The sequence below is a fragment of the Salvelinus alpinus genome, chromosome 19 (genome assembly GCF_045679555.1).
Source record: "Salvelinus alpinus chromosome 19, SLU_Salpinus.1, whole genome shotgun sequence".
Classification (NCBI taxonomy): domain Eukaryota; kingdom Metazoa; phylum Chordata; class Actinopteri; order Salmoniformes; family Salmonidae; genus Salvelinus; species Salvelinus alpinus.
Window position 1 is genome coordinate 43,058,361 of NC_092104.1, and position 16,950 is coordinate 43,075,310.

At 43.6% G+C, this 16,950-nt stretch overlaps 1 protein-coding gene across 3 annotated transcripts in view; it reads right to left on the reverse strand.

Moving 5' to 3' along the window:
* Window positions 1-12,413, reverse strand: part of cemip2 (cell migration inducing hyaluronidase 2) — a 77,282-nt gene extending 64,869 nt beyond the window's left edge. For 2 of the 3 annotated variants that reach the window (XM_071353645.1, XM_071353643.1), the window contains exons 1-4: window positions 12,202-12,413; window positions 10,932-11,272; window positions 10,584-10,724; window positions 8,364-8,931 (exon numbers count right to left, since the gene is read on the reverse strand). In XM_071353645.1, coding sequence (XP_071209746.1) covers window positions 8,364-8,931; window positions 10,584-10,724; window positions 10,932-11,253 — 1,031 coding nt within the window. In that variant the 5' untranslated portion in view covers window positions 11,254-11,272; window positions 12,202-12,413. The remainder of the gene's footprint in view (window positions 1-8,363; window positions 8,932-10,583; window positions 10,725-10,931; window positions 11,273-12,201) is intronic. The other variant, XM_071353644.1, reaches the window with a different exon arrangement.
* Between the last annotated feature and the right edge of the window lie 4,537 nt (window positions 12,414-16,950).

Sequence of the window (16,950 nt, forward strand, 5' to 3'; positions counted from 1 at the left end):
CAATTGGCCTATCAGAAGCTTCTAACACAATGACATCATTTTCTGGAATTTTCCAAGCTGTTTAAAGGCACAGTCAACTTAGTGTATGTAAACTTCTGACCCACCGTAAATGTGATACAGTGAATTATAAGTGAAATAATCTGTCTGTAAACAGTTGTTGGAAAAATTACTTGTGTCATGCACAAAGTAGATGTCCTAACCGACTTGCCAAAACTATAGTTTGCTAACAAGAAATTTGTGGAGTGGTTGAAAAACTAGGTTTAATGACTCCAACCTAAGTTTGTAAACTTCCGACTTCAACTGTATATGGACTGGTTTGAATTATGAAACAGTTTTGGGCCTAATTAACACAAGTACCAAAATCACACATTTAAAATATATAAGTAAAGATGCATTGACTGCAATAAAATGCATGTGTCAGTTCACCACACTGCGGTTTCATCAGTCGCCCGCCATCGATGGCTCATCCGTAACCAACCATTGGCCCGGTCTTTCCCCAGGAGGCTTGGCACTTTTCGCTCTACTTGTTGTTTGGCAGTGAGTGGAACCAAGCCTTCCCCGGCATTCCTGGTTTCCACACACACAAAACAAGCTTATTTAAGACTTTTACAGCCCAGTTCAGAAGTTACTACTGCTGCTACTGCTCTTAAATGTTGCCAGGGCCATTTCTAATAATACTAACTAATACTGATGGTACAAATGTCACTGTAGGCATAGCTTCTTCTACTGTAGCTACAATGCCTTCACAAAGCAATTTTTAAGTCTTGTTATAGATTTTCAAGACAATTTAAGTCAAAACTGTAACTAGGCCACTCAGGAACATTCAATGTTGTCTAGGTAAGCAACTCCAAAGTATATTCGGCCAAGTGTTTTAGGTTAATGTACTGCTGAAAGGTGAATTTGTCTCCCAGTGACTGTTGGAAAGCAGACTGAACCAGGTTTCCCTCTAGGATTTTGCTTAGCTCTATTCAGTTTCTTCCTTTGTCTTGCCAATGACAAGCATATCCATGACATGATGCAGCCACCACCATGCTTGAAAATATAAAGAGTGGTACTCAGTGATGTGTCGGACTTGCTCCAAAAATAACACTTTGTATTCAGGACGAAGTTAATTTCATTGCCACATTTTTTGCAGTTTTACTTTAGTGCCTTATTGCAAACAGGATGCAAGTTTCGGAATATTTGTATTTTGTACAGGCTTCCTTCTTTTCACTCTGTCATTTAGGTTAGTATTGTGGAGTAACTACAATGTTGTTGATCCATCCTCAGTTTTCGCCTATCACAGCCATTAAACTCAGTTTAAAGTATGGACACATTTTTCTATTTTCTACATTGTAGAATAATAGTGAAGACATCCATACTATGAAATAACACACATGGAATCATGAAGTAACCAAAAAAGTGTTATTTTATATTTTTATATTTGAGATTCTTTAAATATTCTTGCACACTCTTGGCATTCTCTCAACCAGCTTCATGAGGTAGTCACCTGGAATGCATGCCTTGTTAAAAGTTAATTTATGGAATTTCATTCCTTCTTAATGCGTTTGAGCCAATCAGTTGTGTTGTGACAAGGTAGGAGTGGTATACAGAAGATAGCCCTATTTGGTAAAAGACCAAGTCCATATTATGGCAAGAACAGCTCAAATAAGCAAAGAGAAATGTCATGTTTAACACTTTTTTGGTTACTACATGATTCAATGTGTTATTTGATAGTTTTAATGCCTTAACTATTATTACATAGGCTTTCACCAAATTGTAAGGAATTTCAGGATTTTTATTTCTTGGGGTGGATTGTCCCTTTATGTGGTCATTTTCAACCATCGCGTAACCTTTTCAGGCATGGTAACCGTTTTAAACCATTTCCCCTTGCATTACTGTATGGATTTTAGCCTCGCATCTGAAGAGGCACTCCACACAATGACGTCTGGAAGAAGGCCTGACTGTCAGCTCTCTGTGGAGGCTGATCCTAACGACACAATCACGGGCCAACACGCCACTCAGCAGATCAAAGAGCACCTTTACCCGCTGAAATAAAAACAAGAACCATCTGTGAAAGCACCCTGCCCTCCCAGCAGCCATTAGTCAGTGTTTGTGTGTGTCTGTATGCATGCATGTGTGTGTGTAAGAGAGAGCAAGAAAGTGCCAGTGAGAGAAACTGCACGTTTTTATTTTATCCCAGAACATCCTTAATTGCCCGACACACTTCACACACTTTTTTTAACGGGCTCTTTGTTTTGGCCAGTAATGGCCCTGTGGTGAATAGATGAGGTCACGGTACTACTGTCCATCAGAGCTCGGTCCTCTCAGATTAGGTAGATGACACATGGCCAGGACGCAGGGGCGGACAAAGGGCTTTTAAAAACGGACAAACCATTTGATGTGAGGAAGGGCAATGGTCATTACTGTCACTCTATGCAGTGGGTGTGTTTGATCATTGATAGTCTATGTGTTGGCTTAACATGGATTGTTGCTGTTCGTTTCAGAGGCTCACCTGCAGGATCCTGGGGGGCAGATGATGCATGAATGCCCATAGGCACAGTACAAGTGTGTCAGGGTTTCCAATAAGGAAATGTGGCGCCGGACAACGTGACCGGGAAGGTTTGAATTTACGGCAATTTGAGGAATTTACCGAACCCATATGCATTGGGAGTGTAACCCATTAGGGCAACCACCCACGGTGCTCAGAATGACAGAAATCACATTTAGATTATGGTAATTCATCCTAAACAGAACATGCAACTCTTGTAGTGAGGCAGACAATAAAGCATAATTTTATAACAGCGCACATTTTCTATATGACAGATTTGAACATCTCTGTTAGAAATTCTCAGAGAGGAAATGTTTGCAGAGTTCACAACCTGCTACACTTGTGAGAAACAAATGTGTATTTATTTCATAACCATAATTTACGAGTCAACTGTTTAATTGTCTTTTGTTTGGAGTGCTCCATGTGAGAAATGAGCATGGGTATGGTTTCTCGGTCTTGTTAATGCGCGCCTCAGCACACATAGAAGTAGCCTGCTGCGCGCAAATGTAGGAAAGTGCCCATTTGGGGATGTTTGATTTCTGACCACATCCAGCATTAATAAGCTGAGCTTCTCAGTATATTTTCTTTTTACATCCATTGCTCACAGTAGGCCTATTCGAAAAATCTTTGCAACAATCTCCCCTTCAATAATCACCAAGCCTCTGTGTGAAAGAGCAAATACAATGAACAAAAATATAAAAAGCAACATGCAACAATTTCTAAGATTTTACTGAGTTATAGTTCATGAAAGGAAATCAGTCAATTGAAATAAATTCATTAGGCCCTAATCTATGGATTTCACATGACTGGGAATATAGTTTTTCATCTGTTGGTCACAGACACCACAGTTTCATCAGCTGTCCGGTTGGCTGGTCTTAGTCGATCCCGCAAGTGAAGAAGCCGGATATGGAAGTCCTGGGCTGGCGTGGTTACACGTGGTCTGCGGCTGTGAGGCCATTCAGACATACTGCCAAATTCTCTGAAACAATGCTGGAGTCAGCTTAAATGGTAGGGAAATTAACATTAAATTATCTAGCAACAGCAACAGCTACAGACATTCCTGTAGTCAGCAAGCCAATTGCATACTCCCTCAAAAATGTTGACATCTGTGGCATGGTGCTCTGTGACAAAACTGCACATTTTAGAATGGCCTTTTATTGTCCACAGCACAAGGTGCACCTGTGTAAATATCATGCCGTTTAATCAGCTTCTTGATATGCCACACCGGTCAGGTGGATAGATTATCTTGGTAAAGAAGAAATGCTCACTAGCAGGGATGCAAGCAAATGTGTGCACAACATTTTAGAGCAATAAGCTTTTTGTGCATATGGAACATTTCTGGTATCTTTTACTTCAGCTCATGAAACATGGGACCAATACATTACATCTTGCATTTATATTCTTGTTCAGTGTATCATCATCATCAGATGATCCCATTTATCCAGTGGAAACATAATAAAATACCTTTCCCTTGCTCAACAACTGTCTGCCCTGAGCTCACTGGCGCTGGCCTGGAATAGGCTAGGTGATACAATGTCACAAGTTTGTTCGAGACAGCTTCCAACTGGATCCAGTTGATTGATTTGATACTATGTTGCACTTGACTAGTGCAGACAGGCAGACAGGCTGAAGAGAGAGATGAATGTGATTGAAAGAACCAGAATTTATCAGTATATTAACTACTGTTTTTATATGTCGGCTTTATGTATTTTTATTTAGTTGACAATGGAAGTTTTAGGCCAACGGCTGCATTGGCCATCTGAGTTCCACGCGCTCATTTAGGTTATTTATACAAGCTCCCGATTGGTGCAGCGCTCTAAAGGCACTGCATCTCAGTGCTAGAAGTATCACAACAGACCTTGGTTTGATTCCAGGCTGTATCACAACCGGCCGTGATTGGGAGTCCCACAGCGTCTGGGTTTGACCGGGGTAGGCCGTCATTGTAAATAACAATTTGTTCTTAACGGACTTCACTAGTGAAATAAAAAAAAATATGAATCTGCCAATGATCACGGTGTATCAAGTGGCTGGTGCTCTTGCATTAGTTGAATTTTATCATTTACCACATGAGAATGACTTTGATCAATTAAGACGTTATTGAAATGAAACTGTTCCACGGAAATGTGAATATGAAAATCATAACTGACACGCAGATAGGTAGAAATGGTAGGATAAATTGTATGTTTCCCCAAACTTGAAACTCTTGTGCCGCCTATAATGTTTTTAGAAAATAATTGCCTCCATGTTTCTATGGTCAGATTTTCAAGCAAAGTAAGGCATGCCTAATAATAGGAAGTAAAACATTCAGGTTTCAAACCATTACGTATGTTTTCAAAATGCAAACTGCCTCCAGCTCACATTGTAAAGTGGTGGGTGAGGCGCTGATCGCCAGCCTACCGTTGTTTTTTCTCACGGTCAATTTGGCAGGGAACAACTTTATTCATCGGCTTTTCATTATATATATATATATATATATATATATATATATATATATATATATATATATATATATATATATATATATATATATATATAGGTCAAAAGCCGGCAATTACCAGCTGACGAAAACCCTGGTGTGTGTGTGCGTGTGTGCAAGCTTGCGTGTGTGCATAGTCTGAAGTGCGCCTGTGCAATAACTCAATTCGCCCTTGCACTCCTTTGGCAAAGGGTACAAACACTGTCAAATACCCTGAACCCTGCTAGCTAGCTCACACACAGACATGCAAGCTACGCACAAACAAAATCAGTGTGCAATCAGGAAGCATAACAGACCCTGTTTATGGTGCCTGGGCAGAACAACTGATTTGTGATCAGTTCATGAAAGCGTCACGCTATGGGTTTGATTGATATAGCGCTGGGGACCAAAGCGTTGCCTTGGCAACAACTCCACGTGTGAAACGTGACTAATTTACACTTACCTAAGGGAATTGTTTAAGGGCATTGCATAGATTTTTAATTAGGTAAGCGCATACTGAAGGGGTTTTACGGTAGTTTTAAGGCATGTACGGCAGAGTCTCTGGTTACTATGAAGACGCAGTGCTGCCAACTTAGTGACTTTGTCGCTAGATTTAGCAAGTTCTTAGACCCCACGAGGGAGTTTTATTGGTAAAAAAGAGTATAGCGACAAATGTAACTACTTTTGAAGGCTGCCCCAGTAACTTTTGGTTGATTTCCCAACTTCCCTTTTTGTGTGTGTGCTTGCGGCTCTGCCGGCTGCTGTGTGTGTGTGTGTGTGTGTGTGTGTGTGTATGTGTGTGTGTGTGTGTGTGTGTGTACACCAGTGGCGGTCGGTACCATTTAAGATTGAGGGAAGATTGGCCTTATTTCTATTACAGCATATCGGATGACTGTCATTCATATTCCCTTCACCCAGCTCAACGTAACATCGATAGGTTTAAGCTACTACATGATACTCCTTATACCCATACATTTTCCCTATACCCATCACAAGGTTGCTACAACCTAGCCTATGAATGAAAGTTTACAACGGAGGTGCACAGGTCGAGATACATTTTTGTAATCAAGGTGACAGACATTGAAACATTCAATACCGCCTTGCATCTAGCTGATCTAGGCAGATATCATTAGTCCAAAAGCTGCAAATGAGTTTCTATTGGATAAATTCAGTTAATTTTTATCTCCGTTTAGTTCAGTTTGCTTCTGTTTAAGAAAAGGGGTTTATAAAAAGAAAAATGTTTTATCACATGCAAACACAGTTCACTTTCATAGCAGCCACATACAAACAGCATGATCCTTTTGATCGTTGTATTTGCGAATGCGCAAATTAACGTTATTTCTTGAAAAATAGTTGGCAACACCGCGGAGACAACCTGATTCACTGAACTTCTCCTCAGAGGTCTTATTTATTTTGGGAGATGGCAAAAATAAATTTCTACATTCAAGACAGTAGAAACAAATTGATTCAGAAGATAAAACACATTTAATTTAGTTACTATTTTCTCCACTTGTTTCTATTACTTTCTAGCATGTCAAGAGAACTTATAGTAGGTAGCTAGCTAGCTTTGTAGCCATGGATTGTGCACCTTCCATTGTTTAACTAAGTAGCTAGTTATACACCTAGCTAGGTTGTTGATGTTTTCCTTTTGCAACCAGGGCAGAGGAAAGCAACATTCATCTCCACAAATGCTGTTTACATTGAAATACCCTTGTAAAATTGACTATCCTACCGATCCTTGACTTCGACGATGTCATTTACAAAATAGCCTCCAACACTCTACTCAGCAAACTGCATGTGGTCTATCACAGTGCCATCCGTTTTGTCACCAAAGCCCCATACACTACCCACCACTGCGACCTGTATGCTCTACGTGGCCGGCCCTCGCTACATATTCGTTGCCAAACCCACTGGCTCCAGGTCATCTATAAGTTTTTGCTAGGTAAAGCCCCGCCGTCTCAGCTCACTGGTCACCATAGCAACACCCAGCAGGTATATTTCACTGGTCACCCCCAAAGCAGACCTTTCCTTCGGCCGCCTTTCCTTCCAGTTCTCTGCTGCCAATGATTTGGAACGAACTGCAAAAATCACTGAAGCTGGAGACTTATATCTCCCTCTCTAACTTGAAGCATCAGCTGTCAGAGCAGCTTACCGATCACTGTACCTGTACACAGCCAATCTGTAAATAGCACACCCAACTACCTCATCCCCATATTGTTACCTATCCTCTTGCTCTTTTGCACCCCAGTATCTCTACTTGCACATCATCATCTGCACATCTATCACTCCAGTGTTAATGCTAAATTGTAATTATTTCACCTCTATGGCTTATTTATTGCCTTACCTCCCTACTCTTCTACATACTGTACATACATACACATGTATTTAAAAAAAAATCTTCTCTATTGTGCTATTGACTGTACATTTGTTTGTGTGTAACTCGGTGTTGTTGTTTTTGTTGCACTGCTTTGCTTTGCTTTATCTTGGCCAGGTCGCAGTTGTAAATGAGAACTTGTTCTCAACTGGCCAACCTGGTTAAATAAAGATGAAATAAATAAATATCCATAATGAATTAAGCACATAAGGGACCTCATGGGCATCCTTAACTTCACTTAAGGAAAAAAATAATAAAAATAAAAATAAAAAAAAATTCGCCTTAAAATGTTTTGTGCAAATCACTTAAAGTTAACGAAACTTTAAAGGTAAAGGGGAAAATTAACTTAAGATGTTTTATGAGCTCTACACCTAAAATAGTGAGACACCCAAACTAGACTATTTGAATGGGTTTTACAGCAGATCACAAAAACAAACAAAAAAGTTGTCCTGTATTCAAGTCACTTCCATTGCTAAAGGTCCGTATTTATGTGGACATGATGTGTCCCTCTATGTTCAGGGGAGATGGTGTGTTTTGACCTGTTCGGGAACTCTGTGTGAAGGCGAAAACTACAGTCTCAGCTCATTTTGCACAAATCCTGGAAGCAAGCCTGTTTAACCCTCCAGTCATTCACTTCCTGACGGAATATGGAGTGATATTCTGCTGGCAGATAAAATGAGATCCTGCTGGCGCACCCTTTGAAGGAAAGGGTGCGCCTCTATAAGGCATGAAAGATTAGGCTTGATCTTGAAGGACAGAGTAAAACGAAACCTCTGTCACCGCCATGAGAGATGGGTAGTATAAACAGTTACACACCCCTCCAGACAATGACGCAGCTTCAGATGGAAAGCAATTCGATATTCCTGTGACGCGCTACACACTGTGACGCTCTCAAATGAGATGACTCTCTTGCGTCACCTACGACTCCATCTCAAGTCATTGTCTACCTATTCTTTACCAAATTCATTAGGTTATATTGATTTTGTATTCAATTGTATTGTTACCTGTATTTGAGGTCATGGACGTATGTACTACCAAGCAGGCTCTGGATGGTTCTCTTAGTCTCGTCCAGCAGGCTCTTGACAGCCGAGTCTCCCACGGCCAGCGTGACGATGCGCCTCGCAGGCAGCGACCGGAGCAGCTGCGTGAGCCGCCGGCTGTCGTTGCGTGACTCGTGCGTGTCGTAGCGCTCGCTGAACAGCACACCGGCCGTATCCTGGTCCACCACACGCAGGTTGATGCCACGGCTAAAGTTGCGCTGGAAGGCATAGCCCCCCGTGGCTAGGCCTGAGGAGGAGACGCTGCGGGTCAGGAGGGTCCACGACAGCCTTTCTGTCCCGTGAATCTCCAGGGTTGCACCACCACGCACCCCGATGAACTTCCGGCCCAATTCCGGTACTTCCGCGACTGCCTTTTCGTCTGAACGGCCCAGCAGGGCGATTGTGGCCTGGGAGCGGTAGCGGCATTTGGGGGCACCGATGTGCAGCGAACCCCCGTCTTCAATCAGCACATGGCGCGTTCTGAGAGTGATGTTTTTGGAGCCCTCAGCATTGTCTGCAAAGACCACTCGGCCTGCGAGGAGACAAATATAAATGACAAAACATGAAAACAATCCGTTCAGCAGAGGCTGGGTTCTTTATTCCTCAACTTCATCTCGGAACCCAGTGCCAAATATTGCATGCTGTGACTATTTACACTGGCTTTGGAAAGTATTCATTCCCCTTACATTTTTGCACATTTTGTTACGTTACAACCTAAATAGATTAAGTTACATGTTAAAATCGGGCCTCCCGGGTGGCGCAGTGGTCTGAGGCACTGTATCGCAGTGCTAGAGTTGTCACTACAGACCCAGATTCGATCCTGGGCTGAATCACATGAGGCTCAAAATTGAGCACAGGTGCATCCTTATTCCATTGATCATCCTTGAGATGTTTCTACAACTTGATTGCAGTTCACCTGTTGTAAATTCAATTGATTGGACATGATTTGGAAAGGCACAGACCTGTCTATATAAGGTCCCACAGTTCACAGTGCATGTCAGAGCAAAAACCAAGCCATGAGGTCGAAGGAATTGTCCGTAGAGCTCCGAGACAGGATTGTATCGAGGCACAGTTCTGGGGAAAGGTAGCAAAAATGTCTGCAGCATTGAAAGGTCCCCAAGAACACAGTGGCCTCTATCATTCTTAAATGGAACAAGTTTGGAACCAACAAGACTCTACCTAGAGCTGGCCACCAGGCCAAACTGAACAATCCGGGGAGAAGGGCCTTGGTCAGGGAGGTCACTCTGACAGAGCTCCAGAGTTCCTCTGTGGAGATGGGAGAAGCTTCCAGAAGGACAACCATCTCTGCAGCACTCCACCAATCAGGCCTTTATGGTAGAGTGGTCAGACAGAAGCCACTCCTCAGTAAAAGGCACATGACAGCCCTTTTTGTTTGCCAAAAGGCACTTAAAGACTCTTTGGCCTGAATGCCAAGCTTCACGTCTGGAGGAAACCTGGCACCATCCCTAAGGTGAAGCATGGTGGTGGCAGCATCATTCTGTGGGGATGTTTTTCAGCAGCAGGGACTGTGAGACTAGTCGAAGGAAAGATGAATGGAGCAAAGTACAGAGAGATCCTTGATGACAACCTGCTCCAGAGCGCTCAGGACCTCAGACTGGGGCAACGGTTCACCTTCCAGCAGGACAACAACCCTAAGCACAAAGCCAAAACAACGCAGGAGTGGCTTCTTTCTCAATGTCCTCGAGTGGCCCAGCCAGGGCCCTGACTTGAACTCGATCGAACATCTCTGGAGAGACCTGAAAATAGCTGTGCAGCGATGCTTCCCATCCCACCTGACAGAGCTTGAGAGGATCTGCAAAGAAGAATGGGAGAAACTCCCCAAATACAGCTGTGCCAAGCTTGTAGCATCCTAACCAAGAAGACTCAAGGCTTTAATCGCTGCCAAAGGTACTTCTACAAAGTACTGAGTAAAGGGTCTGAATACTTACGTAAATGTGATATTTCAGTTTTTTGAAAAATATTCGAAAAACCTGTTTTTGCTTTGTCATTATGGGGTATTGTGTGTAGATTGATAAGTGAAAAAAACTATTTAACCCATTTTAGAATAAAGCTGTAACGTAACAAAATGTGGAAAAAGTGAAGGGGTCTGAATACTTTCCAAATGCGCTGTACTTCTGAGCTAGCCAGAAACAGCATTCAGACCAGAGAGAGGACCTAGCCTACCTCCTGATTGGATGGTTAGGGAGTATAAGGTGGCAGAAGAGTCCAATCTAAACAGATCTCCCCTCCGAACAACCATGGCCTTCTCTGGGTTGTGACCTGGGTTCCAGCTGCTCAGGGAGGTGCTGTGGTCTGGACAGTTCCCTGTACACACAGACATGACCAATCAAAGACAACATCACTGACACAGCACTTAGATAGAGATACTCTAAGACAGAGCAAAACAGGATATGATAGGTCATTGACTATAGTTCAGTCTCATTCCTGTGGAGCAATGGGCCTAAGTAACTTAGCCAGGTCAGTATTATCAGCTCATAACATCCTCATACTCACAGACACATACACACTCACCATCCAACACGTCTCCACTGGTGAGGCTGAGGATGAGGATGATCGAGAGGAAGAAGGCCCCCAGTGAGACACCGAAGCATATTAAGGTATTCCTCTTTCTCTGACCACGCTCTAGGCGGTGGCCATTCTCTGATAGGCTAAAGGTCGCCCGGCGCTCAGGAGGTGGGCCAATGGGCTTCAGGGGGGGAGGGGGTGGGGCCTTGGTTGGAGGCGGGGAGTGGACGGGTACGACCCTGCCGGGGACGAATCCTGGCGACCGGTGGTTACCGTTGGGCGGGGCCACAAAGACGGGGAAGTAACTGGGGCCATCACTTATCTGCATGGTATCTGTCTGCTACCTACTGACAGAGAGAGAGAGCGAAAGAGAGAGCGAGAGAGAGAGAGAAGAGGGGGCCAGGGAGAGAGGGGGAAGAGTGAAAGTGGAAAAATAAGGGGATCTTAAACTCAGGGAAACAGGCAATGATCCAGCAGGCCTTTACTGTTTTCCCCAGGTGGGGAGTTTAGCTGAAATGTATAATTAATCCGTCCATCCAGGACGTGACCGTGGCTGCTCTTGTCCAGAGTAATGAAGGAGATGTTCAATGTATTGCTATATTCTGAAGCCACGTTAAAAGAGAACACAGATGGCACCAATTAGAGGGCTAGAGGAAAATGCCCCCCCCACACACACACAGCCAGCTGGAACAGTAGTAATGGTCTGACTAGCCAATGATTTAATAATTAGGCCTAAACATGTCAGCAACAGTCCCATCATACATGAGCATCAAACTGTATTCTTTCAATGAGAGAAACATACGAACTATACATATGTGCTTCATACACATTTAATACATTCCTCGTGTCAGAAATGCAAGATATGAAAGGAGTAAGTAACTGGCTGGGTTAATCATACACATCTGCAACAGAGTAGAGTGAAATAGAGTAGCATGGAGGATGTAGTGCTGGATTTTGGTCACATATCTATTTTAAATACACACCTCGGTCTCCACTGACAGATGACAGAAACATGTTGCATCCATACATTAATTAAGTAACTTAACTTTTGAACGACATGGAGTGTGCAGTTTGGTTAAAAAACAGAAGCAAGTGTGCATCAAGCACCCCCTTTTTACTATGCAATAATCATAACATTCTTCTGTTGAAAATTCAAACAGTCGCTCCGTCTGTATAGGCTACAGACAGGCCGTTTGCTAAATACTTATAGGAAATCTTCTATCATCTTCACCCGGGGCTGATTGCGGTACCATCGGAACAATGTGAGGTCTCCTACCTTGCACGGGATTAATCTGTGCCTTCACTGACCATTCGCTCTCTTCCAAAATGCAAGCGTTGCCCCCGACGCGTGGACTAACGGAACTAATAATTAGAAAAATCAATCGTTTGCGTTCTGTGTACTTTTTATACTTTTACATGGTGTTTTCTTTAGGGGCTGTAGACCGCCAGCCCCATTCACAGGCGCGGTTTGGAGAGAGGAAGTGAGGAAGAAGGAGCGCACGAGCACGTGGGAGGAGCTTGAGTTGACTCCCACTGCCGCCACCTGCTGTCGCACGAACGGTAGACAGGGCATAGGCCAGGGAGTCTGTTGTTCTTGTTCTTCTTGGTGTGAATTTCCGGCAAGACTCGAAGCTTTTATATATGTATTTATTTTTAGCGTGTTATAAACCCTGGATGAATGACAGGTGGCGCTGTGTTGAAGCCAATGCACAGCCATCTTGGCACTCCTCCATTGTAAAAAAAATAAAAAAAATAAAAAGATTTTGGAAGCTATATAAATGCATACCTAATATCTACATTCGTTTTGGACACGCTTATTATATTACAGACACCTTTTCATTCCTCCCAAACAAGGTAAATGCCTTTTATATTCTCTCCGGGGAATATAACAATGTGCCTTGCGTGAAAGCATCTGTCTTTCCGGATGACTGTGTGATCTTGCTCTCCATGGCCGATGTGAGCAAAACTTGACACAGGTTAAGAATCACGAGGCCGCCTGGCCAGACGAAATACCAGGGTGCGTTCTCAAAGCATGCGCAGACCAGCTGGCAGGTGTCTTCACAGACATTTTCAATCTCTCCTTGTCCCAGTCTGTAATCCCAACATGTTTCATACTGACCACCATTGTCCCTGTTCCCAAGAACTCTAAGGTAACCTGCCTAAATGACTATCACTGTGTAGCGCTCATCTGTAATTAAGAAGCGCTTTGAAAGGATGGTCATGACACACATCAACGCCACACAGGAGGCTGCTGAGGGAAGAACTGCTCATAATAATGTCTGAAACGGAGCAAATAGAATGGTTTCAAACACCTGGAGATCATGTGTTTGATATATTTTAAACCATCCCACTAATACCTCTCCAGTCATAAGCTTGGGTATATTGGTTCTCTCCAATTAAGGTGCCACCAACATCCTGTGCAACACCATCATTCCAAATACCATATACCCAAGCTTATTCGCATACCGCCCCAACAGATCCAGAGAAGACAATTTCAATTGCACTTCACATTGCCCTTTCCCACCTGGAAAAGAGGGGAAATAACTACAGTATGTTAGAATGCTGTTCATAGACTACAGCTCAGCGTTCAACACCTTAGTCTCCTCCAAGCTCATCACCAAGCTAGGGACACTGAGACTGAACCCCTCCCTCTGCAACTGGATCCTGGACTTCCTGACAGGTTGGGCCCAGGTGGTGAGGGTAGGCAATAAAACCTCTACCACGTTGACCCTCAAAACTGGGTCCACTCAGGGGTGTGTGCTTAGTCCTGTACTCCTACAGCTGCATGGCCGCGCATGACTCCAACACCATCATCAAATTCGATGACGACAAGACGGTGGTAGGCTAGATCACCGACAGCAATGAGTCAGCTAACAGGGAGGAGGTCAGAGACACCAGTGCTGTGCCAGGACAACAACCTCTCAACATCAGTAAGACCAAGGAGCTGATTAAATCAAACATCCCTAATGCTCTTGTGGCTGAATGGAAACAAGTCCCCGCAGCAATGTTCCAACATCTAGTGGAAAGCCTTGCTAGAAGAGTGGAGGCTGTTATAGCAGCAAAGGGGGGACCAACTCCATATTAATGCCCATGATTTTGGAATGAGATTTTTGACGAGCAGGTGTCCATATACTTTTGGTGTCCTTAAAAATATTTAGATATCAGGTCATCACAGATTTGGCCCCTGGAGGGCGTGGCACCCATCTGACGAAATAAAGGTTGAATAAAATAAATAAACACATACAAGAAGGAGCAGCTTGGCATCACCTTGATGCAAAAGTAAACAGCAGATGGCTGACAGGAACGACTCCTGGGTCAATTCCCTTATATGCGGACCCAAACAAGGGATGGGATGTTCTGATGGTATTAGGTAGTGGCCTAGAGAGGGATAGTACTATAAACAGTTTAATTTTTTGTTACTGAAATAACCCCTTTTTCATTTACAAGGGAATGTGTGCATTACCACTAGAGGTTGGGGTTGTATTGACCCTTATGGTAACACTTACCAGAATACATTATCCCTGCAAGCTTGAGGTTAAGGCTTATGCTATGTCTCTCTATGTATCAACATTTCAACTGACTCAAAATGGCTGGTATTTAGTCAGGATCTTTGTGATATTATTAGAAAACATTGTAAGGGATTCATAATTATGACAAGTCTTGTAATGCATTGTTTTGGGTTAGCATGACCCAGAAGTTGTTCCTGTCAATTGTGTGCTGTTTAGTCTTGTATCAAGGTTAATGCCAAACTTCTCCTTCCTGGATGTGTTAATTTATAAATTTTATTCAACTTTCATTTTGTAAGATGGTTGCCAACACAACATACCTGGGGGTGTGACACCAATCTTACAAAAATGAAGGTTGAATAAAATAAATAAATGAACATATGCAGAAAGGAACATTTGTGTTAACCTTGATGCAAGAGTAATATACACTGCTCAAAAAAATAAAGGGAACACTTAAACAACACAATGTAACTCCAAGTCAATCACACTTCTGTGAAATCAAACTGTCCACTTAGGAAGCAACACTGATTGACAATAAATTTCACATGCTGTTGTGCAAATGGAATAGACAAAAGGTGGAAATTATAGGCAATTAGCAAGACACCCCCAAAAAAGGAGTGATTCTGCAGGTGGTGACCACAGACCACTTCTCAGTTCCTATGCTTCCTGGCTGATGTTTTGGTCACTTTTGAATGCTGGCGGTGCTCTCACTCTAGTGGTAGCATGAGACGGAGTCTACAACCCACACAAGTGGCTCAGGTAGTGCAGTTCATCCAGGATGGCACATCAATGCGAGCTGTGGCAAAAAGGTTTGCTGTGTCTGTCAGCGTAGTGTCCAGAGCATGGAGGCGCTACCAGGAGACAGGCCAGTACATCAGGAGACGTGGAGGAGGCCGTAGGAGGGCAACAACCCAGCAGCAGGACCGCTACCTCCGCCTTTGTGCAAGGAGGTGCACTGCCAGAGCCCTGCAAAATGACCTCCAGCAGGCCACAAATGTGCATGTGTCAGCATATGGTCTCACAAGGGGTCTGAGGATCTCATCTTGGTACCTAATGGCAGTCAGGCTACCTCTGACGAGCACATGGAGGGCTGTGCGGCCCCACAAAGAAATGCCACCCCACACCATGACTGACCCATCGCCAAAACGGTCATGCTGGAGGATGTTGCAGGCAGCAGAACGTTCTCCACGGCATCTCCAGACTCTGTCACGTCTGTCACATGTGCTCAGTGTGAACCTGCTTTCATCTGTGAAGAGCACAGGGCGCCAGTGGCGAATTTGCCAATCTTGGTGTTCTCTGGCAAATGCCAAACGTCCTGCACGGTGTTGGGCTGTAAGCACAACCCCCACCTGTGGACGTCGGGCCCTCATACCACCCTCATGGAGTCTGTTTCTGACCGTTTGAGCAGACACATGCACATTTGTGGCCTGCTGGAGGTCATTTTGCAGGGCTCTGGCAGTGCACCTCCTTGCACAAAGGCGGAGGTAGCGGTCCTGCTGCTGGGTTGTTGCCCTCCTACGGCCTCCTCCACGTCTCCTGATGTACTGGCCTGTCTCCTGGTAGCGCCTCCATGCTCTGGACACTACGCTGACAGACACAGCAAACCTTTTTGCCACAGCTCGCATTGATGTGCCATCCTGGATGAACTGCACTACCTGAGCCACTTGTGTGGGTTGTAGACTCCGTCTCATGCTACCACTAGAGTGAGAGCACCGCCAGCATTCAAAAGTGACCAAAACATCAGCCAGGAAGCATAGGAACTGAGAAGTGGTCTGTGGTCACCACCTGCAGAATCACTCCTTTTTTGGGGGTGTCTTGCTAATTGCCTATAATTTCCACCTTTTGTCTATTCCATTTGCACAACAGCATGTGAAATTTATTGTCAATCAGTGTTGCTTCCTAAGTGGACAGTTTGATTTCACAGAAGTGTGATTGACTTGGAGTTACATTGTGTTGTTTAAGTGTTCCCTTTATTTTTTTGAGCAGTGTACAATAATAATATATATCATATATGCTATTTAGCAGACGCTTTTATCCAAAGCAACTTACAGTCATGTGTGCATAAATTTTACATGTGGATGGTCCCGAGAACCAAACCCACAACCCTGGCGTTACAAGCGCCATGCTGAGCTACAAAGAACTACAACAGCAATGAACTGACAGGAACGACTACTTGGTCAATTTAATCATATGCGGACCCATACAAGGGATCAAATGTTCTGATAGTATTTGGTAACGTGCCTAGAAAGGGATAGTAGTTTTAACACAAACAATATAAACAGTCAGTGTTCTATGCACCATCAGCTTTTGAAGTAATTAAAGCTTTAATGCACAAAGGTAATTGATTGTGGTTTCAGCATGGCTGTGCTACGGTCATAGGTACAGTATAGCCTATCTATTTACTAGGCTACTTGTCCAATTAAATGAGATGGGGATGATAATTTGTTCCTTCGGGAATATAAATCCATCATGGCCAAAAAAGGTGAGGAATTTATACTGCAATGATTATGAAAATAAAA